Source organism: Podarcis bocagei, assembly GCF_964188305.1.
Source record: "Podarcis bocagei genome assembly, chromosome: 17".
Classification (NCBI taxonomy): Eukaryota; Metazoa; Chordata; class Lepidosauria; order Squamata; family Lacertidae; genus Podarcis; species Podarcis bocagei.
The window spans coordinates 1,709,187-1,728,636 of record NC_138143.1 but is presented as its reverse complement, the minus strand read 5'-3'; the positions used below and the strand labels follow the sequence as shown (position 1 = coordinate 1,728,636).

The 19,450-nt window shown below is 52.2% G+C and overlaps 1 protein-coding gene and 1 long non-coding RNA gene across 3 annotated transcripts in view; both read left to right on the top strand.

Moving 5' to 3' along the window:
• The window catches only part of LOC308577352, a 210,648-nt gene that overhangs the window by 60,733 nt on the left and 130,465 nt on the right, over window positions 1-19,450 (top strand). The gene's annotated exons all lie outside the window — the stretch shown is intronic.
• Window positions 798-19,140, top strand: ARAF (A-Raf proto-oncogene, serine/threonine kinase). 2 transcript variants are annotated; one of them, XM_081177282.1, is made up of 16 exons: window positions 798-866; window positions 4,837-5,075; window positions 6,973-7,079; window positions 8,908-9,010; window positions 9,545-9,699; window positions 9,807-9,911; window positions 10,614-10,764; window positions 11,802-11,829; window positions 12,583-12,737; window positions 13,631-13,833; window positions 13,906-14,082; window positions 14,617-14,663; window positions 14,955-15,073; window positions 15,233-15,364; window positions 15,599-15,733; window positions 16,754-19,140. In XM_081177282.1, exons 2-16 carry the CDS (start codon window positions 4,845-4,847, stop codon window positions 16,892-16,894), a joined length of 1,989 nt encoding a protein of 662 aa, XP_081033408.1. In that variant the 5' UTR covers window positions 798-866; window positions 4,837-4,844; the 3' UTR covers window positions 16,895-19,140. The 2 variants fall into 2 exon arrangements, with proteins under 2 accessions (XP_081033408.1, XP_081033407.1); XM_081177281.1 differs by lacking the exon at window positions 798-866 and having other exon boundaries at window positions 4,494-5,075.

The following is a 19,450-nucleotide window of genomic DNA, read 5'->3' as shown; positions in this document are numbered from 1 at the left end:
TGCATTTACTAAGAGTTGCGTATATATAGATGCAGGGTTCTGCCATTTGACAGCGTGGTAAGCTATTCATCATCGTCGTCGTCGTGGTCTTGGTGGTCTGGTTTTGCAATGCCCAGATGGCTCAGCAGCCATTATGCGCTGAATTGCTGGGGCCCACCCACGCCATCCTAGCCCCATGCCAGGGCGACTCTCGGGTCTCGCACGAAGCTTTGCACAGCTGCATCTTCATGCCCCCCACACCTGATGTTAGATGGGTGTGGCTTTGCCACGGGCGTAACCAGGATATCTGTGGAGGGGGCAGGCTTTTGTTAGGGGTGCACCAAGGGGGTGCAGAGGGGGCAACTGCCCCCCATTAAGCAAAACAATAGAAATACTTAACTTGCTGACCAATCACGTCGGTTCTGCCCCCCCCCGCAACAGAAGTCCTCCCCCCCAACAAAGTCCTGACCCCATGGGGGGCTGACTTTTGTTAGGTGGACACACAACCTAAGATTTGTATTGAATTGTATTGAATTTTACTGATTCAGTTGCCCCCCCCCCCATGGGCTTGGCCAGCCTGGCCGCGCAGGCCAAACGGGGGAGGCTTGGTGCGTAGTATTAGATGGGGCTCGTCTGCCCGGGAAGGGAGCCCATCTCGGAGAAGGAAGACTCTGCTCCTAAAACTCCGCCGCCTTCTTTGGGAGAAGAGGGGGCTGCGGAGGGACTGGAGGACCCTCGGGGGTCCCTTCCGGCGAAGGAGGGGTTAAGCGCCCTTCCCCGCCCCGCCCCCAGGGAGTTCCCTCCTCTGCTTGCGACGTCAGCGCCCGGGCCCCGCCCACCTCGGAGGCTCGGACAAGATGGCGGCGGCGGCGGCTTGGCGGCGGCAGGTCGGAAGTTCCCTTCCTGGCCCGGGGGGGGGGGGCGGCGGGGCGGGAGCGCTGCGCGGGGCCTCGGGGCCCAGGACACGCGCACACCCGTGTTCCGGGAGTCGTGGGAATCCGCGGGAGGCGCGCGCGGGCCCCCTTCCCCTTCGGAGGGCGGCGTCGGGGCCGGTGAATGGGGGCGCCGCCTCCCCGTGCCCGGAATGCTGCCCGGGGGCTTGGCGGGGCAGCCCGAGACATTGCAGCCCCGGAGGCCAAGCGCCACAAAACGGCCACGGGAGGGAGGGCTGAGCGGAGGTCGGCAGCGGGGGCCTGCTGGCCCTCTGGGTCCTGCCCCCTTAGCCTCGGCTCCCACCTCTCCCGGGCTGGGTTTAGGCCCAAGCCGACCTCTGCCTCCGCTGGGATGAATGCTGGTGGCCGGGGCTTCCCGGCATGAGGGGTCCCTCTCACCCCCAGGCTGCCACCCACTCGGCATGTGGACGCAGCTGCATTTCATGCAGAAAGTGTGCGGGGTGTGTGTGTGTGTGTGTGATGCTTTCCAGATATTGTCAGACTCCAATTCCCATCAGCCCCAACCAGCATAGCCAGTGGTCAGGACAATTGGCAGCTGTAGTCCACCTCTCTGGGAGGCAACATATTGGCTGCCCATGGAATACAGGATCAAGACTGGCAGTTACCTGCAAGAGATATTTTCTTTCTTCACAGTCCTTGCCCTAAAATCAACTGGCGTTTCCTCTCCAAATTAGAGATCCCAATATAGCAGTTGCCCTTGTTCCAAAAGCAGTGGCATTTTTGGTGTTAGACAAGAGACCCCTGTATAAAGAGGCAGTTGCATCTTAGACACACTAAGCAGTTGTGTTGCAGCTTTGGTTTTGGTGTGTGTGTGGGGGGGGGGGTTGTCAGCAATGCAGCAGGTGCATTCATGAGATGCAGCTTTTTGAGCAGTGGCTTCCAAGGTTTCGATAAAACTTCAAAAGCAAGTTATAGAAGTAAGCAGCCTCTTGCCAGTTTCACTTTTAGTCAGGCAGTGACAGTCTTATTCCTGCAAACTTTTGCAGAATTTCATGATAAATAAATTGAGGTTCGATAATAAATAAATTCATTCAGATAAATTCAGGATCTGCAGGTGTCCTCTAGCCTACTCTGAAAGAAGTTGTATTTCAAGGTCAAGGGATCCCAGAGCCAGCTTCATTTTAGCTGCTACATCCTCACTTCACAAGTCTTGTAATAATCCCAGTTCCCAGCTGCAAACCTGTGTCGTGTGTTTTCTGTTTCAATATTGGGACAGTAGCAGCATGATGCGCCTAATGCCTGTGATTAATTGGCGCCTGAGTGACGGAAGTGCTAATTTATTTCTTTCAAAAGAACACACTCCTTGTGAACAAGCCTCCCACACTAGCCTCTGAGGTCTATCAGAGAACAGTTTGACAGCCAAGTGGGGAGGGTTGGGGACGCCCCTTTATTCTGATGGAAGGTAGCCTGCTGTTGCCAGAGCTGGAATGATGGTGTAGCTGCAGAGTGGAGCTTGAAGCCACCAAGACTCCCTGAGGGTGGACCTGAAGCAAGTTGATACTGGCAACTCCAGGAAGCCCCAATGTTTATTCTCTCTCCACCCCCCCCCCAAAAAAAAAACCTGGAACTGAGCAGATGAAATTATCCAGGGTACAGCTGCTCAAATGTCAAGTTCTCGCTGCTCCAGGGTACTATTCCTGCTCAAACATTATTGCACAAAAAGGAGGAAAAGCTTGTTTGCTGTCACTTGCCTTCGGTTTTTCTCCTCATTTTGCTGGTAGCATTCAGCATCTTCAGGCCCTTCACGGTGAATGGCTGTGTGCATGGGGTTCATGAAAAGCTGCGAATGACTTGGGCAAAGGAAGGGTAAGCTTGCGAGGGGTAGCTAATGCCGCAGAAGACAGAATTGGAATTCAAAATGACCTTAACAGATGGGAGAACTGGACGCAAGCTAACAAAATGAGTTTCAGTAGGTACAAATGTCAGGTCCTTCACTTAGGCAGGAAGAACCAGATGCACAAATATAGGATGGGGGAAACCTGGCTTACTAGCAGTACATGTGAAAAGGATCTGGGGGTCCTAGTAGACCACAAGCTTAACATGAGTCAACAGGGTGATGCAGCAGCAAAAAAGGCTAATACTATTTTAGGCTGCATCAACAGAAGTCTAGTGTCCAGATCAAGGGAAGTAATAGTACCACTCTGTTCTGCCTTTGTCAGACCACACCTGGAATACTATGTCCAATTCTGGGCACCACAATTTAAGAAGGTTGTTGACAAGCTGGAACAATGTGCAGAGGAGGGCAACCAAGATGATCAAGGATTAAAAAAAAAGCCTGATGAGGAATGGTTGAAGGAGCTGGGTATGTTAGCCTGGAGAAGAGGAGACTGAGAGGAGATATGATAGCCATCTTCAAATATCTTAAGGGCTGTCACATGGGGGAGGGAGCAAACTTGTTTTCTCCTGCTCTGGAGCGTAGACCTCGAATGGCTTCAAGTTGCAAGAAAGGAGATTCCGACTAACATCAGGAAGGACTTTTTGGCTGCAAGGGCTGTTTGACAGTGGAATGGTCTCCCTTGGGAGGGTGGAGACTCTCCTTCCTGGGAGGTTTTTAAGCAGAGGCGGGATGGCCATCTGTCATGGCTGCTGGAGCTGAGATTCCTGCCTTGCAGGGGGCTGGACTAGATGACCCTGGGGGTCCCTTCCAACTCTACAATTCTATGGCCCCCACAGGCCTTTGAGCAAAAGAGCATCATGTAATTAAATAATGGTTAGGTGATTTTATGTGACAGAAACTTCTCTTTAGAACAGGAGTGGGGAATTTTGGCCCTTCCAGTTTCCCCTGACACCTACCTTGGGAGGGTGGAGGTAGTGGGCTCATGGGAAAGTTTTGCTTAGCTGGGAGGTTGGGGTGGCTTGGAAGCAAATATGGCTGTTTGGCTTTAGAACCAAGGCAGGGTTAAGGATGCTTAGAAACTCACAGGATTGGCTTGTGCTGCAAGGGGTGAGGGAAGTCTTTTGTGGTGAAGCCAAATGCATAGCAGATGGGGATTGTGAAATTAGATAGTGAAATTTCAGGATAACGGAGGCTGAGCCTTCTCAGACCCCTGCCGTTCCTGAAGTTGCAATCTTCCAATGCTTTTTTAGCAAAACAAAATTGGCTGTTGTGGGGTTTGCATGAGTCTACCTCTCTATGGTAAATGGCACTGGCATGCTCAGCAAAATGTACTATGCAGCACAGGAGCAGAAAATGCATTATAGGAACAACATTTATATGTGTGTTTTCAAGCACAAAAACATTTATGTCCAACACATTTCTTTGGTGAAACTTGGTGCTGTGAGAAGACCAGGTATTTGCTAATACTCTGCCACCCTGGGGCTGCTTACACTTTAATTCAGAATGCAGTTACTTTCCTCTATATCAAAAGAGAATGTGCTTCTCTTACGCTGGGAACACAATAAGAAAATGTCCTCTGTTAACATGACTCATCGGGGTGCAAACGAAGTGTTGTCTTCCTGACTAGCTCAGCACTGTGTGAACACACACTCCACAACAACAGCTCCACAACAACAGCTCCACAACAACAGTCATGCAAGGGATGACCCCCAAAAGCAGGAGGGGGGCAGGGGTCTCTTTCACATAAAGGAAGTCTTGTTTCAAAACAAGTTAACATATAAAGTGATCACAGTGAGCTTGTTACCTGCTGCCAGCGATATGCTTTTCCAGGAGATTGCGTCAGACAATCATGAGGGGTTAGGAAACTGCTGTTTGTTTGAAAGCTAAATCTGGGAGCCTGTGGGTGCCAGCTTCATGTGCTGGGTAGCAGATTGTGCTCCATATGAAAATTCTGTGGGTGTTCACTTCTGTCTGTTCTTTTATATTTGTTGCTAAAAAGCATGCACACTGTGATAGGGACCTGGAGGTCACCCCTTTCGTTTGCCTCTGGTATCTTCCTCCTTGCAGGCCCCTGGATGAGGCGCAGTCAGAACTCCTCCTGTGGCACACTCACGAATGGCTTCTCCTCCTCCTCCTCCTCTCCAGACCCCGGCCTTTCAGGTGGGGGTGGGAGGGGAGACCTCCTGCCTCTCTCCCACAGCATGACGACGATGCTTGCCTCTCGCAGGAAAAGGCTCGGAGGCAGAGCCATGGCCGAGGCTCGGGGCACCATCAAGGTGGACCTCCCCAATCAGCAGCGCACAGTGGTGAGCGAGACTTTCTGGCCATGAGAGGCTGTGTGTGATCATAGCTATTCAGAGAGCACCTGGCGAGGCACCTGTGGTCTTGCAGGTGTTGTTGGACCCCCGGCAGGGCTGAGGATGAGTCCAGCAAGAGGAGCACAGGTTTCCCAGGGCCCTTTCTTGCTTTAGGGCAGCCGTCTTCCATTGCTGGATCACAACCCAAAACTGGGTCAAGCACTGACCTAAAGTGCGCCACAGTTCAGGGCAACAGAATCGCCATTCTTTTCATGTTTGCTTACTTTTTTAAGAGAAGGAAAGAGATGGAGGGAGAGAGAGAGAGAGAGAGAGAGAGAGAGAGAGAGAGAGAGAGAGCAGGAAAAGAGCAGAAAGGGGAGGAACAGAAAAGCAAAGAGAAGGCATGAAAGTGAGGAAGGAAGACATGCATGGTAAAAAAAGAAAAAGATAAATAAAAGTAGGTCCCGTTGTTTGCAGGTTGGGTTTCCAGGTAAATTTTGCTGGTTTGTTGTGATTTTGTTTGTTTAATCATCTGCTTTTGCTGTATTTTCATTGCATTCTGGTGTTGGTTGGTTTTTAATGTGCTTGAGGAGTTCAGTTTTGAACTATAAAGGCAGAGTATAAATATTCATACTAAATACATAATCCTGGGTTTGGAAAGGTTGAGGACTACTGCTTTGGAACATCTGTATTGAAAAGTGGGATTTTATTCATTCATTCATTCATTCATTCATTCATTCATTCATTTAAAATAGATGCAATTAGGGTTCTTTAATAAATCTCCAAGTTGAGTTTTTGTATTCCCATTTTATAGGTGGGAGAACTGAGGCTGGGACTGACCATGTAGTGAGTTCAGATATCCTGAAGAGTTCCTAACTGGACTATCATATCATAGAAGGGTATTCAACACTAATCTTACTCAAAGCAGACCCACTGAAGTTAATGGACATGACTACTCTAGGTTCACTAATTTCAGTGGGGTTCTTTGGAATAGGATTTAGCTGAATATGTGTGCACACTATATTTTTAAAGCACATCCTACCCCCCCCAAGAATTATGGGTACTTTAGTTTGCTGAAAGTTGCTAAGAGTTGTAATTCTGTGAGGTGGTAGAGCCCAAAACTTTTTGGGTCTAGGCCTCAGAGGCCGCCATGACTGGGTTTTAACCAAAGATGGAACATCTGTCAACGACTATCAGAAATTCCAACAAGTGTTCTTGCATTCTAAAAAGCTATTTCTTGTCATCTTTCAAAAGAATATCATTCTATGTCAGCTGTCAAACGGTACAGAAAATTGAAAACAAATGCTGAGATGATATATAGCAGCGTATCAGATATGGCTCATGTTTGATAATAAAAGCTGCAGAGGAGGATTTAGAATTGGTTCAGGGGCGGAGGATTTGTTGAAACCAGTTATCATGGATCCTAGTTGACCTGTTGCCATGTAGTAAGTCTCAAAGCAAGTAGGCAGGCGCCAAACCAAGGATCAGAGCCAGAAAAATTGTGTTGCTCAGCCAGGACCCCAGGAAGCCTTTTTTGACAGGCCTTTTTTTCCAGGAGAGCCCAGTGGCCAGTCCAGGGCCTGAGAGTTCTTGCCCCAGGAAGATGCTCAAAGCTGCATCTTGCAGCTTGCCACATGGGGCCAGTGGCTCCCAGAACCAAAGGATCCTGCTTCTTGCCCCGATACTAACCAGATTGCTCTAAGTCTTGGCAATCTATTCTATTCTATACTGGTCCATATTGGGCCTTCCTTCTTCAGACTAATGGGAGGAAGGCAGAGACAGAGTGGAGTTCAAGGCTGCATGTTGAGAACAGTGTCTGTAAGGTCAGTTCAGCACCATCTCCCTCTTCACACAACTGTCTATATCCTGTCTTGCACACACCGGTTGCTTCCCTCCTTCCTCTCAGGTGACTGTCCGGCCAGGTACAACTGTCTACAGCTCCCTAGACAAGGCCCTGAAGGTCCGTGGGCTCAACCAGGACTGCTGTGTGGTCTACAGGAAAAAGAGTGATGGGTGAGTGGCTCCCGTTAGGGAGAGGAGGTGGCTGCTGAGGTTGGCCGGGGAAGCAAGGGAAGGCAGGCAGGGAGCTGAGGGTCCTCAACCTGACTGGGTATAGGAAAGAGCAAACGAAATGTAGCACACTGTACCCAAGGCCTGCCCTATCCACACGCAGAAATTCTGCATTATGGGTGTCCAGATCTGAAGAGTTTTACATGCATCTAGTCCATCATCCAAAGCAGTCCATCTCTGGAGGCCAGTGTAGATCGAGGTCAGCAGTAGGGAAGGCTGTTGCCTTCACGCCCTTGTGGCAGAATCTCAGAAGCATCACCATAGCCCTTTTCGAAAACAAGAGGCTGGACTAGATGAACCCGGAGGTCTAGTCTTCCCCAACCTGGCGTGCCCCCCTTCCTGATGCTTTGGACTACAAGTCCCATCAGCCCCAGCTATGATCAACCCAGCTATAATGGCTGTGGCTGGTGGGCGTTGTTGTCCAAAGCATATGGAAGAGCATCCCAGGTTGAGGAAGGCAGCATTAGGAGTTCTGTCGTGTACATCTCCTGCAAACCTGCCAGGAAGCCCATCCAGCTGGACAGTGGTCTGGACGCAGTTACTTAGTTTTGTTTTGTTTTTTAATGATGTGCTATACCTTTTGATCTTTTTTTCCAATCGAAATGTTTTACACAGTTGGAGTTTACACATGAACTTGCAAAGGCTTTCCAGGTCTCCGCAGACAGACACACTGGTGGGGCTGCAGCCACAGAGGAAGTGGTGGCAGGGCTGGGATAGGCCACGCCCACCCAGTCAGAGCTCGAAGGCCCTTGTGTCCGCCAAAGCTCCCTTGCCCAATTCCCTGTCTCCTCTCTCCATCTGCTCTGAAAAGATGAGCAAGCAACCCTTTCCGGAAAAGAAAAGGCTTTAGACCAGAAGGGGTTCTGCGAGTTCCTGCACAGGATGCTTGCAGAGCTCAGGTGGGACAGCCCTGCTGCCTTAGTGGTAGCATGCCAGACTCATTGCTTGGCAGGGGGTTGGACTCGATGGCCCTTGTGGTCTCTTCCAACTCTATGATTCTATGATTCATTCCCACCCTTAGCAGTGTTACAGGTTTGTGGGCTGCCTTTTTCACCTGTGAAGGGAGTGGGTGGACTGGCAAAGGAGAGCTCTCAGGTGGGGCAGAAGGTGAGCACCATTTCCTGTGGGTTGGAATCCAATTTGAAATGGACTGTGGCTTTTCAAGCCCAGAGGAATGCCTATTCACGTACCCTTCTGCATGGTCCCCTTCCTCAGCCTGCCCCAAAAAGCTACACCAGTGTCTTCTAGGGTCCATGCAAAGTTTCAATCCCAGCTTCCCTTTTCCACTCAGAATCTGGCTCTAACATGCTGAAGGTTTTGTTGCCTGAGCTGTTGGAATATTTTTAAATGTTTGTTCCCAGCTCTGCCCACCAGTGGTGGATGCTTCGTTGCCCCAAGCCCAGCGCAGAGCAGAGGCAGAGAGATTGCTGTCTTAGTGCAAGGACTCCCTCAGGAACGAGGCAATGGGATGGTCCGAGACCATCACCTTTGTGTCCATCTTCCCCACTATGGAAAATGGCTGATTTCTTGCTTCTTACACCGTTGCATTATGTTAGGTGTTGCAGTATATTAACCTGGTGTGCATGTGGTGGTTAGCATTAGCAGTCGACTTGGAACTCACCAGAGTGGGGAGAAATTTCATGGGGTTTGTCGCCCCCCCCCCCCCGTGCAGTTGATCAGCTACAGGAGCATTGTGGCTGTCTCTAGGGAGGAGCTGCAGTAGGTGGCGGGCTTTGGGTCACAGCTGCATATGCGTTGATTCTCTCTGTAGGCGAAAGACCATCACAGATTGGGAGACAGACCTGGTCGACCTGGAGGGGGCCGAGCTCTCTGTGGAAGTCTTGGAGGACTTGCCGCTTACTATGCACAACTTTGTGAGTCACAGGAGGCCCTCCAGCAGCACGTTTCCCTGCCAGCACACACAAACACAGACACACCCCTAGCCCTGTGGACACCCAGCCGCCCCTTCCCCACTCCAGAGCATCACGCGGCCGCTTCCCCCAGCCTGGTGCCCTCAAAGATGTTCTGGGCTCCAACGCCCCCCCCCAGCCCTCAGCCAGCATGCTCACCAGTGAGGGATGCTGGGAGTTGTAGTCCAAAACACCCCGGTGGGCACCCGAATGGGGAACGTTGCCCTACAGGAATGCACTAGACCCAGAGGCTGCCCTGCCTGTGCAGTGGAATCGCACAGCAGAACTGTCCCCCCTGGAGCAAAGGCTTGGAAATACAGGCCACACTTGTTACACCAAAGGGGCGTGTTTTCTGCATGCGGGCGACTTGGGCTCCTTTGCCCAGCCTTGCTGGGTGTCCACGCAGCCTGTTGACAGACGCACACACAGGCATATTGGGAACGTTCCATCCCCAACTCCTCCCCTTCCTCTGACCTGGACCTTCTTCCTTCTGGGCAGGTGCGGAAGACCTACTTCAATTTGGTCTTCTGCGATTTCTGCCTTAAGTTCCTCTTCCATGGCTTCCGCTGCCAGACTTGTGGCTACAAGTTCCACGAGCACTGCAGCAGCCGAGTGCCTACGGTCTGCTTGGACCTGGCCACTTCGCATAAGCCGTGAGTATCCCCTTTCTCCACAACCCCTCCCCCTGGTTGGAGCACCTGCTTCGGTCCCTGTTCCCCTTGTATCCAGTCTCAACAACCCATTTCTCCTTTTCATGTAGTGTTTACAGCCATGATCCGGGGCAGCACCCTCCATTCTGGCAGGACAGTGTTCCGACTACCCCAGTGCAGCCGAGTCACGAACCAGAGACCCCTCAGGCTGTTGGGTAAGAGCCTTGCTCGCTCCCCACCTGTGCAAGGGATCGTGATCTAGAAATAGCCGCCAGCAGCAACATGGACCCACAGCGGAGCAGAGTCGGGCACCAGGCTAAATCTGCCACTCACAGCGCATATGATGCAAGACCATCCCTGTTGCATCATTGTGCAGGAGACATTTGAACTGGAAGCATTAAGCTATCACACACCCAGGTTGTTTTGTCCTCCCAGTGCTGTAGTTCATGTTCTGCATGTCAAAGGTTCTAGATTCAATTCCAGGCATCCCCAGGAAGGACTAGAAAAGAGAGCCTTCAGAAAACCTGGGGAGTCTTTGTTGGCTAGATGGACTCTGTGTTCTGACTATATAAGGCAGTTTTCTTTGCTCTTCAAGGAAAGCTTGATTTTTGTTTTAAAAAGCAGGGGAGATAAGTTTATAGTCCTTAAGTATGGGGGACTAGTCCTTAAGTGTAGCAAAGCATACCCGCACTCTGAGAGGAGAGCAGCTGTAGCCACCATGTCCAGGGCATAACTATCAAGCAATGACTTGGGCTTGATAAACTCAAGGAAAAGTCACTTCGCCTCCTCTTTTTAAGTATAAATCTGCTATTAGATCTGATTATCCTCTGTGCGCCTGAACTGCTGGAGGGTTAGTGTGCCCCCCCCCCAGCTTGGATGCCATGTCATCCCTTCCTCCTCCTCCTCTTCTCTTGCAGCCCAAGAAAGCCGCCCCCCTTCAGCCCAGATGCCTTCGGCTTCCTCGGCCTCCACGGGGGTGGGCAGCAGCTCCAACGGCACCGCTCAACCTCCACCCCAAATGTCCACATGGTCAGTACCACCAGCCCCGTGGACAGCGGCATGCTTGAGGTGAGGCCCTTTGTTGTGGGGGGAGGAGAACTTCACTGGCTCATTGGTAGAGCACATATTTTACCTGGGGGGGCGGGACCGTCACACTCCAGGTGTTGGCCTTTTGCTCCACTTTTGCATCTGGGGTGGCTCAGGCAGTAAGCGGGAGACTCTAAATGTCAGGGCGGTGGGTTTGAGCCCCACGTTGGGAAAAGGATTTCTGCACTGCAGAGGGTTGGACTAGATGATTCTCATGTCCCCTTCCAAGTCTACCATTCTCTTGCTTTTGTTTGTTACCATGTGAGGCGCTTTAGTGCTTTTATGTTGTAAACCACCCTGTGACCCTCAGACGGAGGGCAGTATAGGAATTTAATAAATAATAACCAGGACTCTCCCCGCTGGCATTCAGAGATGTAGCCCCGGCCGTATGCACAGCAGTGCCCACAAAGCGACAGAGCTACGCTTCCCAGGTGGCCCTTAAACTGGATTTAGAGCAGTCTTTAAATACACAGAGGAGAAATGCCATAAGTGATCTGAGGTTTTGTGTGTGTGAGAGAGAGAGTCTCCCAGGTCAGGAGCAAATGTAACCTAGGGGAAGATTCTGTCCCAGCCTGGAATAATACTGATGGGCTAGTTCTTACAGAGATGATAAATCTGTATTGCAGGGGGTTGGGCTAGATGACCCTCGGGGCCCCTTCCAACTCTACCATTCTATGATTCTGTGTACCATTTCAGACACCAGGTCTGATGGAATGCTTCTCCATGCAAACAAACAAACAAACAAATGAATCTCTGCACAGAGAAAACTAGTGTGCCGGGGAAGCCAGGCTAGAACACCTCTCTGAGGTGCTGGTTTTATCTGTGAATGGATGGGGCGGCAGAAGGAGTTGTGTGGAAAAGCATTCAGTCATGTGAGCACTCTGAAAAAGTTGAGAGCTGCCCCCAAATCCCCCTGGAGAAAGGGAAGGGGCTGGCAGCCCCCTCTCTCTGCCCCAGCGCTTTCTTCTCCAGAGATGCCTGCCTGCAGAGCTGTTCATCTTCTGCCTTTTCTCTTCCAGCTCCTAAGCAGGAATCACAACACAGAGGGTGAGTGTCTGCTGGGAATGGGGAAGGTTGGTGGGAGTGGGCAGGGGCAGCCCGGAGGAGGAGGAGGAGGAGAGGGAGCCGGGGCAGAGATCTCCCAGGGCAGCGCTGATTGGGGGCGCCATGGAGGGAGGTACCAGCCAGGACTAGCACAGGGGGGATGGACCAGTGCTAGAGGATCCTTAGTGGGGGACAGGAAAGGCCCCCTCCTGCCAGAGGAGGCAGGCCTGGCCAAGATGACTGACTGGCCTGACGGTTCCAGAGAGGTTGGGCCCCCACTGTTCCCTCGGCATGAGTGCCATGCTCAGTTCCCGCCCCACAGATCCATGGGCGGGGGAACTGGGGCTCCCTCAGTTGTTGCTGGACTCCCACCATCCCTGACCACCGGGTGTTCTGACTGCAGCTGATGGGAATTGTAGTCCTGCCACATAGGGAAGGTGAGTCACCCCTGCTGGGAAAGGCGAAGCCCGTGGCCGCCGCCACGTCCGGTGGCAGCAGATTCTATATAAGTTGCCTGTGCACCCCATGAAGAAGAAGAGGCCTCTTCCTTTTGTCAGTCCTGATGCGCCAGTCAGTCCGTTTCCTTGGTGACCCTCCAATCTGCCCTCCCTCTCTCCACACACCACATTTTGTTTTACCCACCTTTATCAGAACTCTGCATTTGGAAGCCCCCAAGCACTTTGTAAGGAAATGGTCTCCTGCCCACCTGCTTGTGAGGAGCACCCCGCAGTAAGCCCACCCTCCTTCTCGCCACAGGCCCAGGTGCGCTTGAGCCGCCTCCTTGCACCCCGCCGGCTCCCCCCGTTTCCAGCATGGCTGCTGTTTCGTCTGGCCGACGCTCCCCCCACCCCAAGTCCCCTGGCGAGTCCCCCAGAGAGCGCAAGGCCCCTGCCGAAGACAAGAAGAAACCTGTGAGTGGGGGGGGGGGTGGCACTTTGACATGGGGCTAACGGATGTGCCGTGGGCACTTCAAAGGGCTACCAAATGTTCTTATTGTGGGGCAAGAGAATGAACTTCGTTGCCATGACGGAAGGTGACCCCAGATCAGTGGCTCTCAGAGGGTCTGGTGCGCCCCCCTGGTGTGGCAGGAGAGGGGGCCGAGGGTGGAGGGAAGATTCAAGGACACTCAAAGAAGCATTTAAACATTTCAGTGTAGTATATAGTATCAAAATATATTTTGGGGGCTTTTCTGCCAGAAACAGCACCCCCGCCTCTCTTCAAGAGCATGGGCTCGTCTTCTGCAGTGCTCCATAACATATCGTTGTGAACAGGGATTTTCAACTCTGACAAATATGAGAGATGAGAACAGAGAAGGGCTTCCTTGGGTTGATGAGATGAGGGTTAGTTTGTTTTAAATTAGAGCTACTATAAATGAGACTCCCTGGCAAAAGCAAGCTCACAGCTCTCACTGAATTTGTGTATATACATAAGGAGAGGCATATTTATAACTATATTTTTGGAAGGATTCACGTTCTTCTGTAACTGCACCGCTTTATACTTCCTGGATGCCCCGAGTTGTTCTATTCTGTGTTATAAATCAAGCAGTGCAAGGAGTTGCTTCTTTTTGTTTCCCCGTGTATTTCTAATCAATAAAAAAAAATCAGTGTGGGGTGAGCAAATGTTTATTCTGAAAGTGTGCCCGAGGGAAAAGAGTTTGGGACCCGCTGCTGTCAGGAAACGTGTGGCTAAGCTGCGGGGGCAGAGAGGTTTTGGTGTGTCGGGGGGCTCGGGGGAGCAGGGCCTCCTTGTGGAAGGGCTTGACCCTCTTTCTCCCTGTCCCTGGCCTGCCTTTGCCTCCCTGCAGAAATCCCTGGGCTACCGGGACTCCAGCTATTACTGGGAAGTCTGCCATACCGAGGTGACAATGCTGAAGCGCATAGGCGCTGGGTCATTTGGCACTGTCTTCCGGGGCCGCTGGTACGGGGATGTGGCGGTCAAGATCCTGAAGGTCACCAACCCCACCAGCGAGCAGGTGCAGGCCTTCAAGAACGAGATGCAGGTGCTCAGGTAAGCAGGAACCTGTGGGGAGGGGAAGGTGATGCTGGCCAGGAGGCCTCTGACGCCGGCCTCTCCTTGCAGGAAGACGCGCCACGTGAACATCCTGCTCTTCATGGGCTTCATGACCCGCCCCAGCTTTGCCATCATCACCCAGTGGTGCGAAGGCAGCAGCCTGTACCAGCACCTGCATGTGCAAGAAACCCCCCTGGAGATGGTGCAGCGCATTGACGTGGCCCGGCAGACGGCCCAGGGCATGGCGTGAGTGTGCAGGCCGGGGCCCTCGGGGGAAGTTCCCGAGTCAGAGGCAGGGTGGCTTCTGGAGTACAGCAGAGAGGGCTGCTGCCTTCATGCCCTGTATGGTATCCGGGCTAGAGGCACCCTTGCCCTGATGCGGGATTTGTGCTGCAAGAGGGGTCTACAGCCAGGGGTCTACCAGCCCCTCTGGGCAACCTCTGGGGCAATGCCAGCAGTGGGTGGAGCCAGAGGCAAAAGCTGGCAGAGCAAGGGGTGCCGGCTTTACCTTTGTACCAGAGGCAGATTTCTTTGCTTGCTCACTCGGTGCTCTGCATCCTCCCCCGGGCAAGGGAGAGGTATTAGGAATTCTGAACTAGGGCAGCCAGATACGGGAAATGGAAAATATACATTGTTTGGGAACAGCCCTCGATGGCTCCAGTTCTCCCTCCCTCTGAGCATGCTGGCACATGAGAGGCAGGTGTGGTGCCCTTGCGAATGAGCTTGCAAGCCAAGGATGCTGATGAACTGTCTCACTCCATCTCTCTCTCGTTCTCCCAGTTACCTGCATGCTAAGAACATAATCCACCGGGACCTCAAATCCAACAGTATCCTTCCCTTCCACCTCGCCTTTTGTGGCAGGGAGTTTGGCTGCCCCACGGGGCTCCCTGACGGGTGTTGCAGTGGACAGGGGAGCGGGGGTTGTGCTGGTTTGACCTGCACGGCTGGAGGGTGTTTCCAAAATGGCAAGTGCCCTGCTAGTAAAAGGGAGGTTTTCAGCATGGAGCTTGGGAGTAGGATAGTTCTGTAGCTCAGCCCTCCCTGCTCTGGGGCAAATGGAGCGGCAGGTCCCGCCAGGCAGAATCCCACGCGACGCTCCTTCACCCGACTGCCCTCAGACATCTTCCTGCACGAAGGCTTGACCGTGAAGATCGGCGACTTTGGCCTTGCCACCGTGAAGACGCGCTGGAGCAGCTCGCAGCAGGTGGAGCAGCCCAGTGGCTCCATACTTTGGATGGTGAGCTTTTGCCAAGGGCGGGGGCTGCTCCTGGCTGGAATTGGGGCAGGGGGAAGTTGTGAAGCCAGAGGAGAAAAGGGGTTGGGGCGAAGCAGCAGTATTCCCCCCCCCCCACGTCCCAGCAGACTTTAATGCCTGCCCTCTCTGGGCCTCCCACAGGCCCCTGAGGTGATCCGAATGCAAGACCCCAACCCCTACAGCTTCCAGTCAGATGTCTACTCCTATGGAGTTGTTCTCTACGAGCTGCTCTCCGGGACCCTCCCCTACAGCCACATCAACAACCGGGACCAGGTAAGGACAGAAGACGTGTTTGGGGGGCTGGCCAAGAAACCCTCCCAAATCTCTCCCCGGGTTTGTCTCACTCCTTATTCAGGATGGCCAATCAAACACGCCCAAAGGGAAGAGGTTTATCGAGAGCTGGTGGTGGTTCTGACTGGGCTTAAAGAGGTGGGGGAAAGGGGGGCCTTGTATCCCAAGAGAGGGTCCTTTCTTTTTGTAATGGGTGGTTTATTTCCCTCCTTCCAGATTATATTCATGGTTGGCCGGGGGTACCTGTCTCCTGACCCAAGCAAGGTGCCCAGCAATTGCCCCAAGGCCATGCGCAGGCTGATGGGTGACTGCCTTAAATTCAAGCGTGAAGAGAGACCCCTCTTTCCTCAGGTGAGTCTGAGGCAGATGCAGGCAGGGACGTGTGCGCTGACTGACAGATCGTCACATTTGTATCCCACCTTCTGAGAACCTCAAGGAACTTAAAAGTATTAAACCCGAGGAACTAATTCTTCAGCCAACGTCACCATGTTTTATGGCTCCCATAGAATTGCTGCGTGCACTCAGCACATCTGTTTAACAACGATGTACACATAGTGGTTTTAAAGAGAGAGTCCTAAGGTTCAAACTGCTTTAGAACCACAAGTCAGGAAATATAGGTACTGGTAAGGATCCTCCAGGAAAATGGCAAGGAACTTTGCATGTACTCAGATGCACCCTTACCTGCTCCTGACACATATACCTCTTCCTTCCTTCCTTCCTTCCTTCCTTCCTTCCTTCCTTCCTTCCTTCCTTCCTTCCTTCCTTCCTTCCTCTGATTAGGTTTTAGTTTGGACAGCCTCCGTTTGTTTGCATTTAATAATAATCCTGCAAAATGCAGGCATGTTTCCTATACAAATTGGGCAAATTAAGATCTGCGTGTACTACTTTCGTTTGCAAATGTCATTCTGCTTTGGCTAGTTATGAAAAGTGGGAAGGAGCTACGCATTGAAGCACAAACACACACAGCAAATGCTGAGGTGGCCATGTTGGTGTCATCTGAGGTTGCCTGCAATTTTAAAGCAGGGCTGGTAGGTCACTGGCTGTGCAGGTGCTGAACTACAACCCCATCATCCCTGACCACCAGCCGGGTTCACTGGGGCTGATGGGAGCCAGTCCCGAAACATTCGGAGGGATGCAGCTCTCACCCCATTGCTTTGAAGGCCACCATTGCAGCAATAAGGGCCAGAGACGTGCTTGCAACAAAACAAAATGCCAAAGTCGAGTCCCTGCACGGGCCCTGAGACACTCTGCAGTTCCCCACACTGCTGATTTAGGCCTAAACCTCCACAGTCCAGAACCTGGGCTTGCTAAGGTAGTGTCTGGTGGGGAGGGGCAGAGTTCTGGTCTGATCTCCATTTCCCATTCTTCCAGATTTTGGCCTCCATTGAGTCGCTCCAACGTTCTTTGCCCAAGATCGAGCGCAGTGCCTCTGAGCCCACCCTCCATCGGGTGGGTCACAACGAAGAGCTGACTCCCTTCGCTTTCCCCGCTGCCTTGCGGCTCCACAGCTAACGTGGCGAGACTGGAACTGCTACCAAAGGTCACGACCCCTCGAGGCCAGGGTGCAACTCGCGGCCCTCCCTGGGGGGACAGGAGCCGGTCAGTCCCAGGGGGCAGCTGCATCCCTGGCATCCGGGTGTATCGCCCAGGTCTGTGTGCAGAGAGACGCTGGGGCTGGGGGTGTCCACCTGGATTTCACTCTCACTCCAAAGCCTGCAGTCCTACTAGGGGGTCGCCAAGGCAGGAAAGACATTGAAACATCCCTGCTCTGCAATGACTTTGGCTTCATTGTCCCCAGGTGTATTCTTTTCTGGGGCTTATCCTGTTTCCAGGATGTTGTAGGTGTCATTTGTTTGTTTGCTTGGGAACTTCAGTAGGAGAGGAGAAGCATGGGAGGGGTGAAAGAAGGACGATGGTCTGTGGAAAAGGAGCTGGAGCTGGTGTAATAAAAAGGCTACGCCCTATCTGGATGATGTCCTCCTCCCTCTGTCCAGGCCTGCCAAACCACAACCTACCTATCTGAGCTGCATCACAGAAGGCCTGCTGTTCTGCTGGCTTGTGGAGGGTCAGTTTCCTTTACACAAAAGGGGGCATGTATCTAGACCTCAAGGACTCCTGGAACTCAGAGGAAGGTGGGATGGCAGCCCTTCTGACAGTTCAGGTGGACACACTCTTCCTCACATCATCCCTCTGGTTTCCAGTTGTCTCACCTGTGTGCACACCCCCATGTACACGCAGCAAAGGACATGGGGTTGCGATGGTTGTTCTGCATGGCAATCTACCCATAAAGCTGCACATCAGCCCCATAAATGCAGGGGTGACGTGGACACTGCCTTGTGCTTCCCAGGCATGCGCAGGGCTAGAGCTCTGGTACGCTGCAGCTTTGGCAGCCAGGAGTGCTGTATCTTCAGAGGAGCCCCTGAGAACGATCTCTCTCTGCCTTTGACTTGCAAATGAATTGCCTGGGTACTGAAAGTCATGAGAGGAAACTATGTAGGGAGTGGGGGCAGATTTTGGGATAGCTCAGCTGGTACAGCATGAGACTGAATCTCAAGGTTGAGGGTTTGAGTCCCGCCTTCTAACTCTATGGTTCTAAAGTGTGTGTGTGGGGGGGTACCTTGGTCCTCCCAGGTGCTCTTGGGCTCCCAATCAGTCCCAGCCAGCATGGCCCACAGTCACAAATTCCAGAGGGCCACTGTTCCCCCCCCCAGTGCCAAAGGGTGCCCAAGTGCTTTTGTAAAGCGACCCCCAAGCAGTGGGGGAATTGAATGCCATAGCTGTGCCCATGGTGGTTTGCCTCTCTGTGCCCACATTCGACATGAAGCATTTTCCTCCCAGGCTTCCTGAGTTTCCTTGGCGTGTGGCTGTGAGGTCAGTTCAAAGTCTGGGGTGCCAGGAAACAGCGTAGGTGGATACTGATGCCCCAAAGGAACTGAGGGACCCCTCAAGCAGGGAAGGGGGTTGATGCGGCCTGGTGCTGTACGGAGGGCGGGGGTTGCTTTTCGGCAAATGGTTGCAGGTTCCCCAGGCCGCAGCGCTTTGGGGAAGGGGCCACGACTCAGGGGCAGAGCATATCAAGGTCACAGGCTCAACCCCAGCATTTCCAAGTCGGGCTGCCTGGAACCCTGGAGAGAACCCTGGAGAGGTCAGTGGGGGAAATCTGGAGATAGCTGGACCAGTGGTCTGACTGGGAGGCTCCCCTTGATGCGCTTTGGAGCATCACTTTCCCCTCTGGGCCAGCAAACCAGTTGCAGAGGAGAAGTCAGATGGGTAGATAGTCAGCGGACCAGATTCACTCTTAAGTTTTTAATCCAGGCCATTGCTGCAAATCACCAGCATTGCCCAGAACTTCTAAAAAGGACCTCTCCATGGGGTAGAAAGTCAGCACCTGGGCTGTTGGGGTTAGGAGACTTACAAATACCTGACTTTGAAGGTTAAGAACAATAAATGGCACAGTAAGCCCTGTGTTTTACTGTGGGCCTCTTCCTGGAGCCAGGGACTAAAATCAACAGGAAAAGCCATCCTATTTATCGCGTGGGTGAAACTCTACTTTTGCTTTATAACCCCCAGCTACCTGAGCTCTAGAATATGTTCATATCTCAAATTGTGAACATCTCTCCCTGCCCCCGATCTTCTTTTTAATAGATAGATAGATAGACTTTAACTTAATGTGTTTAATGAATGCTTGTGATTCAGATTTAAAAGATTGTAAGTGAAGGTTTTAACATGTTTGTATTAAACTCAAGATTTCATTTTAAGCCTGGTTGTGTTTTTTCAGAGACACAATAACTGATTTTTTAAAAAACCCACATTCAATCTGTTAGTTAAAAAAGTTTTTTTGAAAAATTATCAGAACAGATACACAGGCTCCATTCACACATAACAAAACGTAGCTTTAGATTGAGTAGCAAGTGGCTTGTTGGGGAGAAACAGGCTGCAGCCCCCATTTTGGAGGCAACAGGAGTTCAAGGCAACCTGCTTATCCTGCGCTCACCAGGAACGGAGGAGAGCGGGAGCCATTGGCCGGGGGGCAGCAGCACACGGCTTGCTCCCAGTAAACCATGGCAA

Bases quoted from the DNA above. Each gene is read 5' to 3' on its own strand.
- ARAF (XM_081177281.1), top strand. From the start codon at position 4,770: ATGCACACTGTGATAGGGACCTGGAGGTCACCCCTTTCGTTTGCCTCT. The intron at 9,700-9,806 runs GTGAGTATCCCC...CTTTTCATGTAG, and splicing joins CTGGCCACTTCGCATAAGCC to TGTTTACAGCCATGATCCGG. The intron at 15,365-15,598 runs GTAAGGACAGAA...CCCTCCTTCCAG, and splicing joins ACATCAACAACCGGGACCAG to ATTATATTCATGGTTGGCCG.